The sequence below is a fragment of the Acinonyx jubatus genome, chromosome C2 (genome assembly GCF_027475565.1).
Source record: "Acinonyx jubatus isolate Ajub_Pintada_27869175 chromosome C2, VMU_Ajub_asm_v1.0, whole genome shotgun sequence".
NCBI classification, from domain to species: domain Eukaryota; kingdom Metazoa; phylum Chordata; class Mammalia; order Carnivora; family Felidae; genus Acinonyx; species Acinonyx jubatus.
The window spans coordinates 122,733,941-122,751,491 of record NC_069384.1 but is presented as its reverse complement, the minus strand read 5'-3'; the positions used below and the strand labels follow the sequence as shown (position 1 = coordinate 122,751,491).

At 36.2% G+C, this 17,551-nt stretch overlaps 1 protein-coding gene across 14 annotated transcripts in view; it reads right to left on the bottom strand.

The window, feature by feature from the left end:
- CEP70 (centrosomal protein 70) overlaps nt 1–17,551 on the bottom strand; it is an 84,449-nt gene that overhangs the window by 35,554 nt on the left and 31,344 nt on the right. For 13 of the 14 annotated variants that reach the window (XM_053221395.1, XM_015082471.3, XM_053221398.1 and 10 more), the window contains 4 exons: nt 15,936–16,026; nt 15,689–15,812; nt 15,158–15,338; nt 5,858–6,027 (listed from right to left, as the gene is read on the bottom strand). In XM_053221395.1, coding sequence (XP_053077370.1) covers nt 5,858–6,027; nt 15,158–15,338; nt 15,689–15,812; nt 15,936–16,026 — 566 coding nt within the window. The remainder of the gene's footprint in view (nt 1–5,857; nt 6,028–15,157; nt 15,339–15,688; nt 15,813–15,935; nt 16,027–17,551) is intronic. The other variant, XM_015082478.3, reaches the window with a different exon arrangement.

The window sequence follows — 17,551 nt, the reverse complement described above, 5'->3', positions numbered from 1 at the left end:
TCATGACCTGAGCTGAAATTAAGAGTCAGTTGCTTAACCAACTGAGCTACCCAGGTGCCCAACTTTATGGGTTCTTAAGTGGGGGATAATACCATAACCTAGGGGATGGTTCTAGTTGTCACACTAACTAGTTGGGGAGAGGGAAGGATCTTAAAAGTTCATCAATGAACTGACAGCCCTACTACACAATGAACCAACCTCTGCAAAATGCCAATGGCACTCCTGTTGTTAAACCCTAGGAAGGACACAAACTAAAGTATTACAAGTGATTATCTCTGGAATGTGGGAATTAGGAGGGGTAAGCAGATACATAGTATTTTACTTTACACACTTTTATACGGTTTGAATTTTTATAAACGTGCTGCATATTTAATTTTTAAAAACCCTTAAAAAAATAACACTGTTTTCACATTATTCTTTTTTTTTTAATTTTTTTTTTTAATGTTTATTTATTTTTGAGACAGAAAGAGACAGAGCATGAACGGGGGAGGGTCAGAAAGAGGGAGACACAGAATCTGAAAAAGGCTCCAGGCTCTGAGCTGTCAGCACAGAGCCCGACGCAGGGCTCGAACTCACAGACCGCGAGATCATGACCTGAGCCGAAGTCGGCTGCTTAACCGACTGAGCCACCCAGGAGCCCCACATTATTCTTTTTAAAGCAAGAATTCATACTTTTTTTCCATCTGAAGAAAATTACTCATCTCTTTTTTTCAGAGCTTATTCAACCAATTGTGCTTTTACTATACAACTTTCTGGGTTATTCTTTCTCTTCAATCTTTCTCCGTCTCAACACATACCAGCTTTCCTATTACCCTGCAAAAATGCTTTAATTTCTTTTATATCCTTCACAAACCCTTTCACCCCCTACTTCTCCCTTATGCCACCACTCCATCCCTCTTTTTCTTCATAGGAAAGTTCACTCATTCTGATGGTTACCAGATACCTTCAATAAACTTTTCAGGAAGACTCACTGTGTGTCAAACTGAGAATTCTGAGCAAGACAGTGAGAAGGCAAACACATAAAATGATTAGGCAGCATATAACACTTATCACCTCTCTTTCCTGAAATACTTTTTTTTCCTTAGTTACCCTGATGCCCAAAGGTAACTCCTCTTTTCCCTCTTCTTTCTTCCTCTATCTGATATCTGGAAGGTCTCTGGAGTTCGGCCCTTCTAACTGTAGGCCAAGTATCTCTACATGGCTGATGGAAGGTACCTAAGCACATGTCCATACATGAATTCATCATCTTCCATCCCTCTTCCCCAAACCTAGCTTGAAATTGGGCTATTTTTGAATCCTCTCCTTCTTTCAGTATCTGCGGCCAGTTAGTCTGGACAATTCCTGTCCATCTTTGCCATAGTTCTCCTTTCTTTTGGCTCTAATGCAGGCCTTTGCAATCTCCAACCTAGACTACTACAGCTGATTAGTAACTTGTCTTTTTGTCTCTGGGTTTAATTTCTTTGATCAGAAATCCTGAGGTGGGGGGGGGGGGGTTCCTGCTATATAGTAAGCAGAACCCAAACTCTTCAGCCTGGAGTTTGAGTCCTTCACAAAGTTCCAGCACACCCTTCCATATTGTCTCTTAAGACACTTACCATCATCATTTTGTGCACTCTACGCTCCAGACCTCTTGGACTACTTGCTATTTTCAAATATATTCCGTTTTCCTGCCACCATGCTTCTCTAACTAAAATACCTTTCCTTCATCTCTACCTATTAAAATTCTATAGCTCCTAATAATCAAGTTTATAAGTTACCTCCTTCATGAAACCTTTTTGGTCATCCCCATCTTCCTCAAAGGAAACTAATCTCTTCTTCTATCATGCCCACTTAGTATCCTATTTGCCCCACCATTACAGCACAGACCACAATCTGCCTTCTATTTTCTATGTATGTTTCTACCTACCCAGCTAGATTATCAAGTCCATAGTGGCAGGAAACATGTTTTTACTCATCTGTGTATGTTCTATATTGTTTTGCCCAATGCCTTTGTAACTTTTAAAAATAGCCATAGTGGTTCCAACTCATGTATTACTAATAGGGTTAATTCACAATTTTTTAAGCTCTGTATCTCAAACTGAAAATTAGCTTTATTAAAAATCCAATAGGGAATTTCCAGGTCATCAAATTCACACCTGAATTAGCTTGACTTCGGATGGCACATAAATTCTCCCAATACTTCTCTTTCTCTTGCCCTCTTACTCACTCAAATTGGCTGGTTTTTGTTCTTGTCTTCATTCCCCTTCCTCCTTCATTCCTCTCTTATATGCCTCTTTCTCCCACTATAATCATCTCCCTTTCCTTCTTTTAGTTCTTCCTTACCCCTATTTTTCTTTCTTTGCTTCTCTCTTTTTTAAATTTATTCACACCTAGGAGAGCCTTGGTGGCTCAGTCGGTTGAGCATCTGACTCTTGATTTTGGCTCAGGTTGTGATCCCAGGGTCATAGGACTGAGCCCCACATTGGGCACCATAAGCCTGCTTAAGATATTCTCTCTCTCTCTCTCTCTCTCTCTCTCTCGCTTTCTCTCCCATTCATGCTCTCTAAAATAAAGTAAAATAAAATAAAATAAAAAATAATAAAAATAATAAAATAAAATATTGGGGTGCCTGGTTTGCTCAGTTGTTAAGCATCCGACTCTTAATTTTGGCTCAGGTTGTGATCACATAGTTCATGACATCAGGTCCTCCATCTGGCTCCATGGTGATAGCAAAGAGCCTGCTTGGCAGTCTCTCTCTCCCTGTTTCTCTGCCCCTTCCCCATTCATGTGCGTGTGCTCTCTCTCTCTCTCTCTCTCTCTCAAAAGAAATAAACTTAAAGAAAAAAAAAAAGTAGGGCATCTGGGTGGCTCAGTCAGTTAAGTGTCAGACTTGGGCTCAGGTCATGATCTCACGGTCCATGGGTTCAAACCCCACATCGGGCTCTCTGCTGACAGCTCAGAGCCTGAAGCCTGCTATGGATATTCTGTGATTTTCTCTCTCTCTGTCCTCCTCTGCACTCTCTCACAAAAAAAAACATTAAAGGGGTGCCTGGGTGGCTCAGTCAGTTGAGTGTGCGACTTCGGCTCAGGTCATGATCTCACAGCTCATGAGTTCGAGCCCCGGGTCTGAGGCTGACAGCTCAGAACCTGGAGGCTGCTTTGGATTCTGTGTCTCCCTCTCTCTCTGCCCCTAACCCACTCGCATTCTGTCTCTGTCTCTCTAAAAAAGAAATAAACATTCAAAAAAAATTTTTAAATAAACATTAAAAATTGTTTTAAGTAATAAAATAAAATTTATTTATACCTATCCTAACTATATATTTATGGTATCTTAATTTTAATTTTTAAATTTTTGTCCTTCTTCCTTCAAAAGGATGAAAATTATATATATGTATTAGCTCTTAAATAATTATCAAAATAATCTAGTCTTAACTCATTTTTAATTTATATGAGAACTCATTTTTATAGTAAAAGAGAAATATAATTCTATTATGTAAATACATAAGACTAGGTAAAATTTAATTCATTTATCCTATTAAATGAAAAAAAACCATGGTGCTACCTTTTATACAAAAAGATGAAATACGGGGGTGTCTGGGTGGCTCAGCTGGTTAAGGGTTCACCTCTATTTTGGCTCAGTCATGATCTCATAGTTCATGAAATCGAGCCCCACATCAGGCTCCACGCTGACAGCATGGAGCCTGCTTAGGATTCTCTATCCTTCTTTCTCTCTGCCCCTCCCCTGCTTGCACTCTTTCACTTTAAAAAATAAACTTTAAAAAGGTAGGGAAAAATGAACATAATAATGATATTGCTAAAAATAACACTAAACATTTAAAATTACCCATAGGGGAAGTAAGGAATAGGGTCAAGGGGACAGAAATGAAAACACAACTTTCTGAATACGAGTAATTAGTTTTGACTTTGGAATCATATTGATGTCTTACATATTCAAAAGTAAATCAAATATAAAAAAGCAATCCCTAAAAATTGAAAACAAAATTAAATAAACCTAACTGTATATTAATCTGGTGACACACACACAAAGAAATATTTCAAGATATTTTACAACACTGTATTTGACTGCATCCCAGTAGAATACATTATTGGTGTCTAAGATAATTGCAAAGAAATTTAAATTTCATAAGTAGGCTTATTGTTAGCAGTAATTCTGGTATTATTTTGAAACCATTTTCATATATTACACAATAAAGCAAATGAGTAAGTATTATATTATTGTTAGGAAAAAGGATTTCTAGCATAAAAGAAAGTTACAAATGTAGAATCAGACTTTCAATCCTGTAATATTAACTTTAGATGGAAAAAAAAATTAATGATTTGTTTTCTCCCCAGAAATATATATATAATTCCCTGCACTCTTCACTAAAAAGTCCTAAAAATCAGTGAAAACATAATAAACATTATAAGCATGACAAGCAACCCCAACATCCAGACTGTGGTCTCTAAAAACCATTCCTAACTAAAAGAAATGTCTAATTAATTAATTTGAATTTTAATTTAGTTAATTCTAAATGTTTAGTGTTAGCTTTAACAAATATCTGAGTCCACTTCACAAAAGCGCTCTGAGGCAAAAAAAAAAAAATTTAATAATAATAATAATAAAGCACAGAATGTGCCTTCTGCCTAAAAGTAAGAAATTTAACAAAGATTAATGCGGTTGGGTCGAAAGGATATAATACCAGCAGGAAAAAGTTCCCACCGGCTGAAGACAGAATAATTTTATTATTAAAATATTTGAGTTAACAACTTTAGAAAGAAGAGAGATAGCCACAAACAAAAAATCTTACTGCTTATCACTGGAAATCATAACAGCATCAACTTCTTACTCTAAAAAGTGAGAATTAAGGGGCGCCTGGGTGGCTCAGCTCATTGGGCATCTGCCTCTTGATTCCAGCTCAGGTTATCAAGATCTCACATTTTGTGAGTTCAAGCCTCTGCTTGGGACTCTGTCTCCCTCTCTGCCCCTCCTCTGCTAGCTTTCTCTCTCTCTCTCAAAATAAACTCTAAAAAATTTTTAAAAAAAGAAAAAGTAGGAAGTAAAATGAAAAAACTGAACATTAATTCTATCTTCCCTGTAACAAACCACATAAGGCAACTAAACAGCCCCTAGTCAATAAGAAAGATTCTTTTTTTATGAAAGAATTCATTAAAAAAAAAAAAAAAACAGTAGAATTGAAAAATCACCATTTTGCAAAATCATCAATTGGATGAAACCATTAGATGAAGAGATGATGGGAAATTTTATAGTGGAAAGATTATATTACTATTTAACCCCAACAATCTAGTATCCCTAAGAGTAAGTCAACAAGACAATATGTGCCTAGTATGTTACAATTAGAAGCAATTACAACCTATGGAATATTTTTCCTTTTTTTTAAAGTTTATTTATTTATTTTGAGAGAGAGTGAGTTTATTTATTTTGCAAGACAGAGAACCCCAAGCAGACTCTGTGCTGTCAGGGCAGAGCCTAACACAGGGCTCCATCTCACAACTGTGAGATCACAGCCTGAATAAAAACAAAGAGTTGGATGCTTATATGACTGAGCCACCCAGGCACCCCTGCCAAAAATATTTGTATCTAAATTTAGCCCTAATTTCCAGTTTAGAGAAAATACAGGAGACGGAAGAATAAGTTAAATGACATAATAAGAAAGCAAATCTAGCATAAACCAGTTTCCAAGACAAATGACCAGTTTCTTCAACAAGTCAATGACATTTTGGGGGGAAAATAAGCAGGGAACAAAAGGAGGAAGACTCCTCTAGTTTATAAGAGATATAACCACTCCCAAGATAAAATGTGTTTTAAAAAATGATAATGAATAAAACTACACATATGAATTTATGTAGGAAACATTACTGTCTATCCAAGATGGTATGAGGAACTCTTTTGCAGAGATAAGCAAACACTCTGTTTTGAGTGACAATGCGCTCTTCCTCCTCTTTTGTTAATCTATAGATATCCTTTTGCAAAGAAGCAATGGTCTCTTGTTGTTCCATTTGTTTTTTCTTATAATGCTGACATTTTGCCTGTAAGAAATTTTTCAAAAAACATAATCACCATATGTACCTCTAGGACATGCTGCCCTAATAACATTGTACACAGCTTCTATCAAGATGCTTCATTCAAGAACTTTTAACAACTGTTTTCACATGGGTGCAAGCTCCAAGGACATTAATAAGTCATAAACAGAAAAAAAAACAAACAATAGGGAAACTATAATTAATTGGGTCTATTCAAGTTTGGGTAGTAAGTATAGGAACTCAAGTATGTCCATAAAAATGATATAATTTCATAGATGAAAATAATAATCAGGAAACAACCAATATTAACAAATTGGATTTAACAAAAGCCAGGATTTAAAATTCAGTTTTCTTTTTTTCTTTTTTTTTTTTTTTTTTTGAGAAAGAGCATACATGCACACGTGAGCTAGGGAGGGACAGAGGCAGGAGGAGAAAGAGAGAATCTTAAGCAGGCTCCACACCCAGCACAGAGCCCAACAACAGAGCCTAAAATGTGACTTGATCACATGACCTTGAGATCACGACCTGAGCAGAAATCAAGTCAGATAGCCACCCAAGTGCCCCTAAAATTCAGATTAAGTGATCAATGACAATTCAAGATTTCAGATAATTTGATCAATTTAGGCACTCATGCAATATGAGAGACAACAAACTCAGAGGAAGTCCCTAACAAGGATTAATTATTAAGAAATAATATATACCCCAAGATCTATACAAAGGAATATAAATCTTGGACACTCTCTTGCTTGTCTTCAATGAAATATCACTGGCCTGGTTTTCCCTTATTCCCTACCTTCAATCCTTCAATGTCCTTTGAAAGCTCATTATCAACAACACTATCATTGCTGTTATTAATACACTTTTCATTAAACTCAGTGAGAAACTCCATCCCCACCTAACCTGCCTATAACTAAGACATACGATTTTCAAAAGAGAATGACTTGTCTAAGCACATGGTCACCTGCCCATAGTGTCAAGTTTACTGAGACTTAGATAGCCTCAAGGGAAAAGGGGACTCAGCTTCTGATACTACAACATCTCCCAGTAACCAGTGATCATCTGCCTCAGCCCCCAACTGGAAGTCAGGCAGTTGCTTTAGAGCCAAGTGATAATTGTCCCAGTTCCACCTCTATCTATACATTAGCAATGAAACCAGAACTAATCATCAGTTTTGCAAGGTTGCAGGTGTTAAGAGCAATATACAACCATCAACTGTATCTCTCCTAAGTCATTCTATGAGGCCAACATTATCCTGATACCAAGCAAGACAACACAAGAGAAGAGAACCACAAACCAATATCCATTATACACACTAATGTGGATAATCTCCGACAAAACTCTAGCAAACCAAATTCCTTAACATATTAAAAGGATTGTATACCAGGACCAAGCGACATCTATTCCTAGAATGCAGAAACGACCCATCATATGAAAAATCAATGTACTACACCACATTAACAGATTGAAAGGAAAAAAAAAACATATCATCATCTTAATTGATGTAGAAAATGCATTTGACAAAATCCAACACCCTTTCATGATAAAACACTCAGCAAACCAGGAACAGAACGAAACATTCTCAACATAATAAAAGCCATTTATGGGGCACCTGGGTGGCTCAGTTGGTTAAGTGTCCGACTTTGGCTCAGGTCATGATCTCACATTTCGTGAGTTTGAGCCCTGCACTGGGCTCTGTGCTCACAGTTCAGAGCCTGGAGCCTGCTTCAGATTCTGTGTCTCCCTCTCTCTGCCCCATCCCTACTCATGCTCTGTCTCTCTCTGTCTTAAAAGTAAATAAAACATTTTTAAAAAATTTAAAAAGCCATTTATGAAAAACCTAGAGTGAACATCATACTCAATAGTGACAGACTGAAAGCTTTTCCTCTAAGATCAGAAACAAGGCAAAGATGCCTGCATTCGTTAATTGTATTCCACATAGTACTGGAAGTCCTTATCAGAGTAATCAGCCAAGAAATGGAATAAAAGGCATCCATTTTAGAAAGAGGTAGAAGTATGTTTGTAGATGATACGATGCTATATGCAGAAAACTTAAAGTGTGCACAAAAAGAAACCTGTTAGAATAAACGAATTCAGCAATGTAGAAACATACAAAGTCAACAGAGAAAAATCAATTGCATTTCTTGTTTTTTAATTTGCTTTGAGAGAGAGAAAGAGAGAGAGAGAGACAGAAAGAGAGAGAGCGTGCGTGCGAAGGAAGGACAGAGAGGGAGGGAGAATCCTAACCAGGATCCAGGCTGTTGGTGCAGAGCCCCACATGGGGCCCAATCTCACAAACCACGAGATTGTGACCTGAGCCAGGACCAAGAGTCAGATGCTCAACCGAATGAGCCACCCAGACACCGCTCAATTGCATTTCTGTATTTACAATGAACAATCCAAAAGGGAAATTAAGAAAACAATTCCATTTACAATAGATCGAAAAGAATAAAACAGAAATAAACCAAGAAGACAAAAGACATACATTGAAATTATAAAAAGTTGCTGAAGGAAAGTGAAGACAACACAAATGAATGTCAAGACATTCTGTATTCACAGACTGGAAGACTTAATATTGTTTAGAGGTCAATACTACCCTAAGTGATCTAGAGACTCAATGCAATCACTATCAAAATTCCAATGACATTTTTTTTGCAGAAACAGAAAAATCTGTCCTAAAGTTCATATGGAATCTCAAGAGATCTTACACAGCCAAAACAATATTAAAAAAGGAACAAAGTTAAGGTTCTTAAACTTCCTGATTTAAAAGCTTATCACAAAACTATAGTAATCAAAACAGTGTGATACTGGTATATACCAACAGAGTAGAACAGAGAAAGCCCAGAAATAATCCTGTGGATACATGATCAAATTTTTTTTCAACAAGGGTACCAAAACCATTCAAAGGGAAAAGAACAGGATTTGTTCAACAAATAATGTTGGGAAAACTGGGTATCTACATACTAAAGAATTAAGTTGGACCCTTATCTAACATCATACACAAAAATTAACTTAAAATGGATCAAAGATCTAAATGTACAAGATAAAATTATAAAATTCCTAGAAGAAAATTACAAAATTCTTAGGACAAAAGCTTAGTGACACTGGATTTGGCAATCATTTCTTGGATAAGACACAAAAAGCACAAGAGAAAAAAAAACCAGATAAATTGACTTTCTCCAAACTTAAAACTTTTGTCTATCAAAGGACAAAAAACAAAATAAGAAAATATTTTCAAATAGTACATAGGATAAGAGTCAGTATCCAAAATAAACAACTCCAGGGGCGCCTGGGTGGCTCAGTTGGTTAAGCGTCCGACTTCGGCTCAGGTCACGAACTCGCGGTTTGTGAGCTCAAGCCCCGTATCAGGTTCTGTGCTGAGAGCTCAGAGCCTGGAGCCTGCTTCAGATTCTGTGTCTCCCTCTCTCTGCCCCTCCCCTGCTCATGCTCTGTCTCTGTCTCCCAAAAATAAATGTTAAAAAATCAATCAATCAATCAATAAACAACTCCAACAACTCAACAACAAAATCCAATAAAAAAACAAGAAAAGGACTTGAATAGACATTTCTCTAAAGAACATATACCAATGACCAATAAGCACATGAAAAGATGCTCAACATTACAGACCATTAGTAAAATGCAAATTAAAACCAGAATAAGATACCACTTCACACCAATTAAAATGGCTACTATTAAAAATACAACAAAAATAAAAAATAACAAATGTAGGTAAGGATGTAGGGAAATCTTGTGCCTTGCTGGTAGAAATGTAAAATAGTGTAGCAACTTGAGAATATATTGCAGTTCAAGAAAAAATTAAACATAAATTTACCATATGACCAAGCAATTCCACTTCTGGGTATATAACCCAAACAACTGAAAGCAGGGACTTGAATAGACATTTGTACATCCACGTTCATAGCAGGATTATTCACAATAGCCAAAAGATGAAAACAATCCAAGTGTCTATTGATGGATGAATGGATAAACAAAATGTGGTATATACACACAACAGAATGTTATCAGGCTTTAAAGAGAAAGTAAATTCCAACATGCTACAACATGGATAAATCTTGAAGACATTACAGTAAAATGAAATAAGCCAGTCACAAAAGGACCAATACTGTATGATTCCACTTATATGAGGTAACTAGAATGGTCAATAATAAGACAAAGTAGAATGATAGTTGTCAGGAGCTGCAGGGAGCCAAGAATGAGGAGTTACTGTTTCATGAGTATGAAGTTTCAGTTTGGGAAGATGAAAAAAGTTCTGTAGGTGGATGGTGAGGACAGTTGCACAACAGGAATGTATTTAATGCTACTCAAGTGTATACTTTAAAATGGTTAAGTTTTATGTTCTGTATGACGATATACAACAAAAAAGGGGCGAAAATCAATTTATCTCTATAAACTAGCAATGAACATTAATAAATTAAACAGAAAATCGGGGTGTCTGGCTGGTTCCATCGGAAGTGTGTGCAACTCGATCTCAGGGTTGTGAGCTTGAGACCTAAGGTAGGTGTAGAGATTAAGGTTTTTATTTTTAAGATTTTATTTTTTAGTAAACAATCATCTACAATACATCTATCTACAATACAATCATCTACAATACCATTAAAATATTGGATACTCAGAGCTAAATCTGATAAAATATGTGAAAGGCCAGAGTACCCCAAATTACAAAACACTGCTGAGAGAAATTAAAGACTTAAACAAATAGAAACAGCATGTTCATGGATCATAACATTCAATACTGTTAAGATGCCGTTCTCCCCAAATTGATCTATGTATTCAATCCCAGCAGGCCTTTTTTCTGGAAATCAACAATTAGAAAATTCACAAAGAAATGCAAAAGACCTAAAATAGTGAACACAACATTGACAAAGAAAAAAGTAGAAGACTTACAGTGCCTGATTACAAGATTGACCATCATCAAAACAGTGTGGTACTTCCATAAAGACAGATACATACATTAATGAAACCAGTGTCCAGAAGTAGAGCCACACATACAACAATTCATTTCGGCTAAAAGTACAAAGGCAATGTGGCAGAGGCAGGATACTCTTTCTAAAAAATGGTGGTATAACAATTAGATATTATAACCTTGAGCTAGGGATCATTTTTTAAGATACAAACCAAAAGCATAAGCTATTTTTAAAAAACCTGATAGAATTAAACTTCATCAAAATTTAGAACTTAAGCTCTTTGAAAACTACCAAAAAAAGGAAGACAAGTCACAGGCAGTTTCTTACAAAGTTAAATATATGCTTACCATACAACTCAGCAATTCTAGTCTTAGATATCTACCAAAGAGGAATGAAAGCCTATGTCCACAGAAACACTTGAACACAAATATTCATAAGCTCTATTTTTAATAGTCAGAAATTAGAAACAACTCAAATACACACTAACAGGTCAATACACTGTGGTATATCCACACAATGGAATACTTGTCAGTAATAAAAAGTAATAAACTATTGATACAACCAGCAACATGAATGAATCTTGAAATAATTATGTTCAGTGAAAGATGATTACATATCAATGATTTTGATAGGGTAGTTAGATATGAGCTGGAGGTAAGGATGGTGGTAAACAGTGCTTCCAGTTTCCCCACCTTCCAGGGCTATCAGATCAAGAACAGCAGGTGCTCTCCTTGTGAGTCTGTGGCCTGCAATAACCTAGAACTTCATTATACTATATTTTAACTGCAGTTTCAGCACCCCTCACTCCCGTGAGGGAAAACAGCTATGACAGTTCTGGCAAGCACCCTGTAGGACCAAAAACTTCCCCTCCCTATTGGAGGAGTCCCTTAAATGACTGGAAACCTCAGTCAGAGACCACTATAGCCACTACCCGTAACCTATGCAACCATAAAAAGAAAAGATAGCCCTAACTCCAGTGCCATTGCCACCTTGGGCCTGCCTGCTATCCCATCTTGACAGCATATTGTCCTATTTAATAAACTGCTTTGTGCTTGCTACTTTCTTCTGGCTGTCTTTATTTGAGTGCGGATTCTTATATAAATCTTTCATGGGGAACCCAAGAACTAGACCTCCATTCACACAGCACACAATCTCCCACCAAGAACAATTTTAATAGCCTGTGCCACATGAAATGTCCATTTCCTTCCTATCTCTTTCCTCCCTATTTAGATTTTAGTACATATAACCCAGTTATGTATTCTGCATGTCTTGCTGACTTTAAAAAAGTTTAGGTCTACAGACCACCACCAGAAACTCCCAACGCTACATGCAACACAATGGCAATAATTAGTATCTTTCAGTACTCACTCTAAATGTCAATGGACTCAACGCTCCAATCAAAAGACACAGGGTAAGAAAATGGATAAGGAAACAAGATCCATCTATATCCTGTTTACAAGAGACCCATTTTAGACCTAAAGACACCTTCAGATTGAAAGTAATGGGATGGAGAACCATCTATCATGGAGTAGCCATACTTAGACAATCTAGATTTTAAAATAAACATTGTAACAAGATGAAGAAGGGCTTTATAGCATAATTAAGGGGTCTATCCACCAAGAAGACCTAACAATTACAAACATCTATGCCAATGTGGAGCACCCAAACATATAAACCAATCACAAACATACAGAAACTCAGTGATAATGATACCATAATAGTAGGGGACTTCAACACCCCCACTTACAGCAATGGACAGATCATCTAAACAGAAAACCAAGGAAACAATGGCTTGAATGACACACTGGACTAGATGGACTTAACATACATTCAGAACATTTCATCCTAAAGCATTGGAATACACATTCTTCAGAAGTACGCATGATACATTCTCCAGAATAGAGTACATACTGGGGCACAAATCAGCCCAAGTACAAAAAATATCAATATCAACAAGTACAAAAAAGATCAAGATCACAATGAGATACCACCTCACACCTGTCATAATGACTAACGTTAACAACTCAGGCAACAACAGATGTTGGCAAGGATGTGGAGAAAGAGGATCTCTTTTGCATTGTTGGTGAGAATGCAAACCGGTACACCCACTCTGGAAAACAGTAGGGAGGTTCCTCAAAAATTAGTGCAATTACACTACTAGGATACAAAAATGCTGATTCGAAGGGGCATGTGCACCCCAGTGTTTATAGCAGCGCTATCAACAATAGCCAAATTATGAAAGGAGCCAAAATGTCCATCAACTGATGAATAAAGATATGGTATATATATATAATGGAATATTACTTGGTGATCAAAAAGAACGAAATCCTGCCATTTACAAAAATGTGGATGGAACTAGAATGTATTATGCTAAGCGAAATAAGTCAGAGAAAGACCAACATCATGATTTCACTCACATGTTAAATTTAAGAAACAAAAGGGAAGGAAAAACAAAGGAAGATAAAAACAGAGAGGGAGGAAACCATAAGAGACTCTCAAATAGGGGTGTTTGGGTAGCTCAGTTGGTTAAGCAGCCAACTTTTGATTATGGCTCAGCTCGTGATCTCATGAGCCCTGTATGGGGCTCGGCACTGGGCTTGGAGCCTACTTGGGATTCCTCTCTCCCTCTCTCTCTTCCCCTCCCTGCACTCGCCCATGTGCTCTCTCTCAAAATAAATAAATAAACATTTAAAAATAAAATATAATAGGGGCGCCTGGGTGGCTTGGTCGCTTGAGCGTCTGACTTCGGCTCAGGTCATGATCTCACAGTTTCTAAGTTTGAGCCCTGCATTGGGCTCTGTGCTGCCAGTTGGAGCCTGCTTCAGTTTCTCTGTCTCCCTCTCTTTCTGCGCCTCCCCAGCTCACGCTCTTTCTCTTGCTCTCAAAAATAAATAAAAAAATAAAAAAAATTTTTTAATAAAGTAACGATTTCTTAAAATTGGGAAATTAAGCAGTGTTAAAATACTGCTATTTTTATAAAAAGAAAAGTAACCAAACAACTTATAATAATCACAAAGGATATTCCATAAAAACATTACATAAATTTAATTCAGTAACAAATATTTGAGCATTTACTCCTACTAATAATAGGTACTCTTTTAGCCTAAACAAAATAGACAAAAATATTTGCCTTCATGGAGCTTACATTCTCACACAGGGAAATATATAAACAAAACTACTTGTTTATATATAGTATGTTAGGATGTTGGACAGCGGTAAGAACTATGGATAAAACATAAATCAAGGAAGGAGTATGAAGTGTGGTGGATGGGATTGGCAACTGTAAGTAAAGTAGTCAAGGAAGGAATTCCTGAGAGATGGTAACATCCAAGAAAGGACAGAGAGAACAAGCCATGCAGCTAACTCTTGGTGACACTGAGAAAGGAGAGAGAGAAGAGCATGCAGGGCAAAGGGAAAAGAAAGAACAAAATGTACAAAGGCTGTGAGGTGAGGATGATCAAGGAAAATGTTCAAGGAAGAACAAGAACATGAGTGTGGCTGGAGTAGAAATAAACAAGGAGTACACTAGATGAAATCAGAAAGTAACAGGTAGCCACATATGTAGGACCTTAGAGGCCATGGTAAGACTTTTTGATTCTCCTCTAAAGAAAAAGGAAAGCCATTAGGGGCTTCTGAGTTACTATGTTCAAAAAGACACTGAAAAAGGCAAGGGTGGAAACAAGAGAGACCAACAGAGGGGTAGAAGAGAAATGAAGGTGACTTGGACCGGAGTGGAGACTAAAAAAAAATTAAAAGTTTTGGGAAGAAATCCAGGAATACATTTTTAGACACATAAAATTCTAGATATCTATTAGACATCCAGGAGAGATATCAAATAGGCTGCAAGGTATCAGTCTGGAACTAAGGGAAGATGCCTGGGCTACAGATTTAAATTACAAATGAATTTACGCTATGAATTAGGCTGAACATCTGAGTCAGAATATATAGGAAATATAAAAGATCTAAGAAATGAGTACTGGGGAGTCCCAGCACTAAGAGGATAGAGAGATAAGAACCAGCAAAGGAACTGAAGAATGACCAAAAGGAAAACCAGAGGAGAGGACATTCTGGAAACCAAAGAAAGAAAGAATTTTAAGAAGGCAACAGTGATAGGTCAATAAGATAAAGTCCACTGAATTAAGCAACAACACAGAGGTCACCTTGATCTTAATGAGCCGTTTTAGTACTATCATGTAAGAAAACACAATTAATACCTGTAAAGCTTTATGATCCTTTTGAAGATCTTTTATTTTATTCTGTTGCTGGCTAACCCTATTTATGGATTCATCCTCCAATTCACCAATTTTGGATTTCACACACTCCATAATTTGTTCCAAGTCATTAGCTCGTTGTTCCTGATCGGCTGCTCGGCTCTGTTCTAGCTGAAGTTCATTTCTAATAACAGACACACAATTCCTTCCCTTAGTTATAAAAGTAAAATCACATCAACAAACATACCCATCTAACAACATAATGAATTTCTAAAATTTCTTTGCATTCTTAAAATTTCCATCATATAACCACAAACCAATATAAGAAATATAGGACACTATTACACACCTAAGCTAAGCTATTACTGAAAGAATTATCTATTAAAAATATTAAAATATAAAAATATTTAAACTTAACATTTATGTCAAAATAGAAAATTAAAGGTCTGGATTCTTTTCAAGGCAATGATTTTTAGAATGCATATATCACTTATATACCAACAATTCAAAAGAGACATTTTTCCATTTTCTTACTTAAGCTGCTGATTAGTTTCTATGAGCTCCTGGATCATGTTCTGCTGACGTGTTGTTTCTTCCATCAATGTTTTCAAATTCTGCCTCATCTTCTGTGATGACTGTTTATCAAAAATGATGAAATCTACATTTATGGAATGTAACACAGATAATAAAAATAAAAAGCAAAAAAAAATTTTTAGGATAAAAAGTTTTGAAAGGAAAAAGACATTTTTTACCATAATGAGCAAGAATAGGATCTGATTACCTTTAAGATCAGTTCTTTTGACTAGAAATAAAGGTTTTAAGCCATGCATCATCAAAAGCACATTTATGCTTTCCCATTCTGCTTCTTCCTGCTATGATTACAAGAAGAGAAAAGAATCAACTTTAACATATAGAGAGAACAAACACCGTCTTGAACATAATTTCCTTGTCTTCAGAATAATGGAACTTTTTCTCCAAAGTTTTTTAATATGAATTTTTATGTACATATAATAAGTAAAATTAAACTTATTTCTGACAAAATCAGCAGACTAAAAAGAATGCAAATGAGCATAAATAATTATATAATTCCAGAATACTCATACATAAGGCCTTAATGGATAGAGTAAAACAAAAACACCAACAAAAAAATACCTTGTAATTTCAGTGAACCAAATAGACCTGAGTTTTTTTGTTTAACTGAACCAGACCAGGCTCTACTCAAAAGAAACAGCTGCAAATTAGGTCATATTAACTGAATAGTAAATTAAATTTGAGTCACTCAGAAACAAATATCACTTAATAAGTAGGGTCACAAATTTTTTTTTTTTAAATCTGACTGGTCAAAGCCAGTAATTTAATAGTCTCTTGTATAATAGACAAGGTCTAATTATAAAAAGGAGTCTGTCCATCTAGATAACTGATTCTAGTAGAATCACTCTGAAAGATACTCTCAAGCTTTGTATCCCTCATTCTTAAATATGTATTTACAACACAAACCTGAGAGGGGAACCCTAACTCTCTAGAGTATGTAAATAAAAACATGATAATGGGGAGAAAAAGGTAATTAAGAACATACAATACAGATAAGAATGAAAAGAGCATGGGGCATCTGGGTGGCTCAGTCAACTAAGCATCTGCCTTCAGCTCAGGTCATGATCTCACCGTTTGTGGGTTCAGGCTCTGCATCAGCCTCTGTGCTGACAGCTCAGAGCCTGGAGCTTGTTTCAAATTCTGTGTCTCCCCCTCTCTCTCTGCCCTTCCCCCACTCATGCTCTGTCTCTCTCAAAAGTAAATAAACATTGAAAAAATTTTTAAAAAGAATGAAAAGAGATTTTTTAATTATACATTTATATCCATGACATTAACAGTTTATAACAGTCTTTTGATGTAAATCCAATGATCAATTTGGAATCACTGTATGAGATGATTTACTTGCTTTTTAAGTTATTAAAGTAGGGGTGCCTGGGTGGTTCAGTCAGTTAAGTGTCCAACTCTTGATTTCAGCTCAGGTCATGATCTCATCATTTGTGAGATCAAGCCCTGAATCAGGCTCTGTGCTTACAGCATGGAGCCTGCTTGGGATTCTCTCTCTCCCTCTCTCTGCCACTCCCTTGCTCACTCACGCTCTCTCTCTCCCAAAATAAACAAACATTTAAGTTACTAAAGTATATTTAAAAAGGTAATTTGAGTGAATTTTCAATGTTAAAATGCTTGAAAAAATAGAATTTATAGAATAGTTTTCACTGGTGGAATAGTATTAAATATTTTAATAGCTTAAAGATTAATAATTTAGGCAACAGACAAAATACATATAAAAGGATTAGTCTCCATATCCAAATCCCTCTAGATATTAAAGAAATCTCTCAAGACAAAAAAGGAACAAATTACCCTGATAAC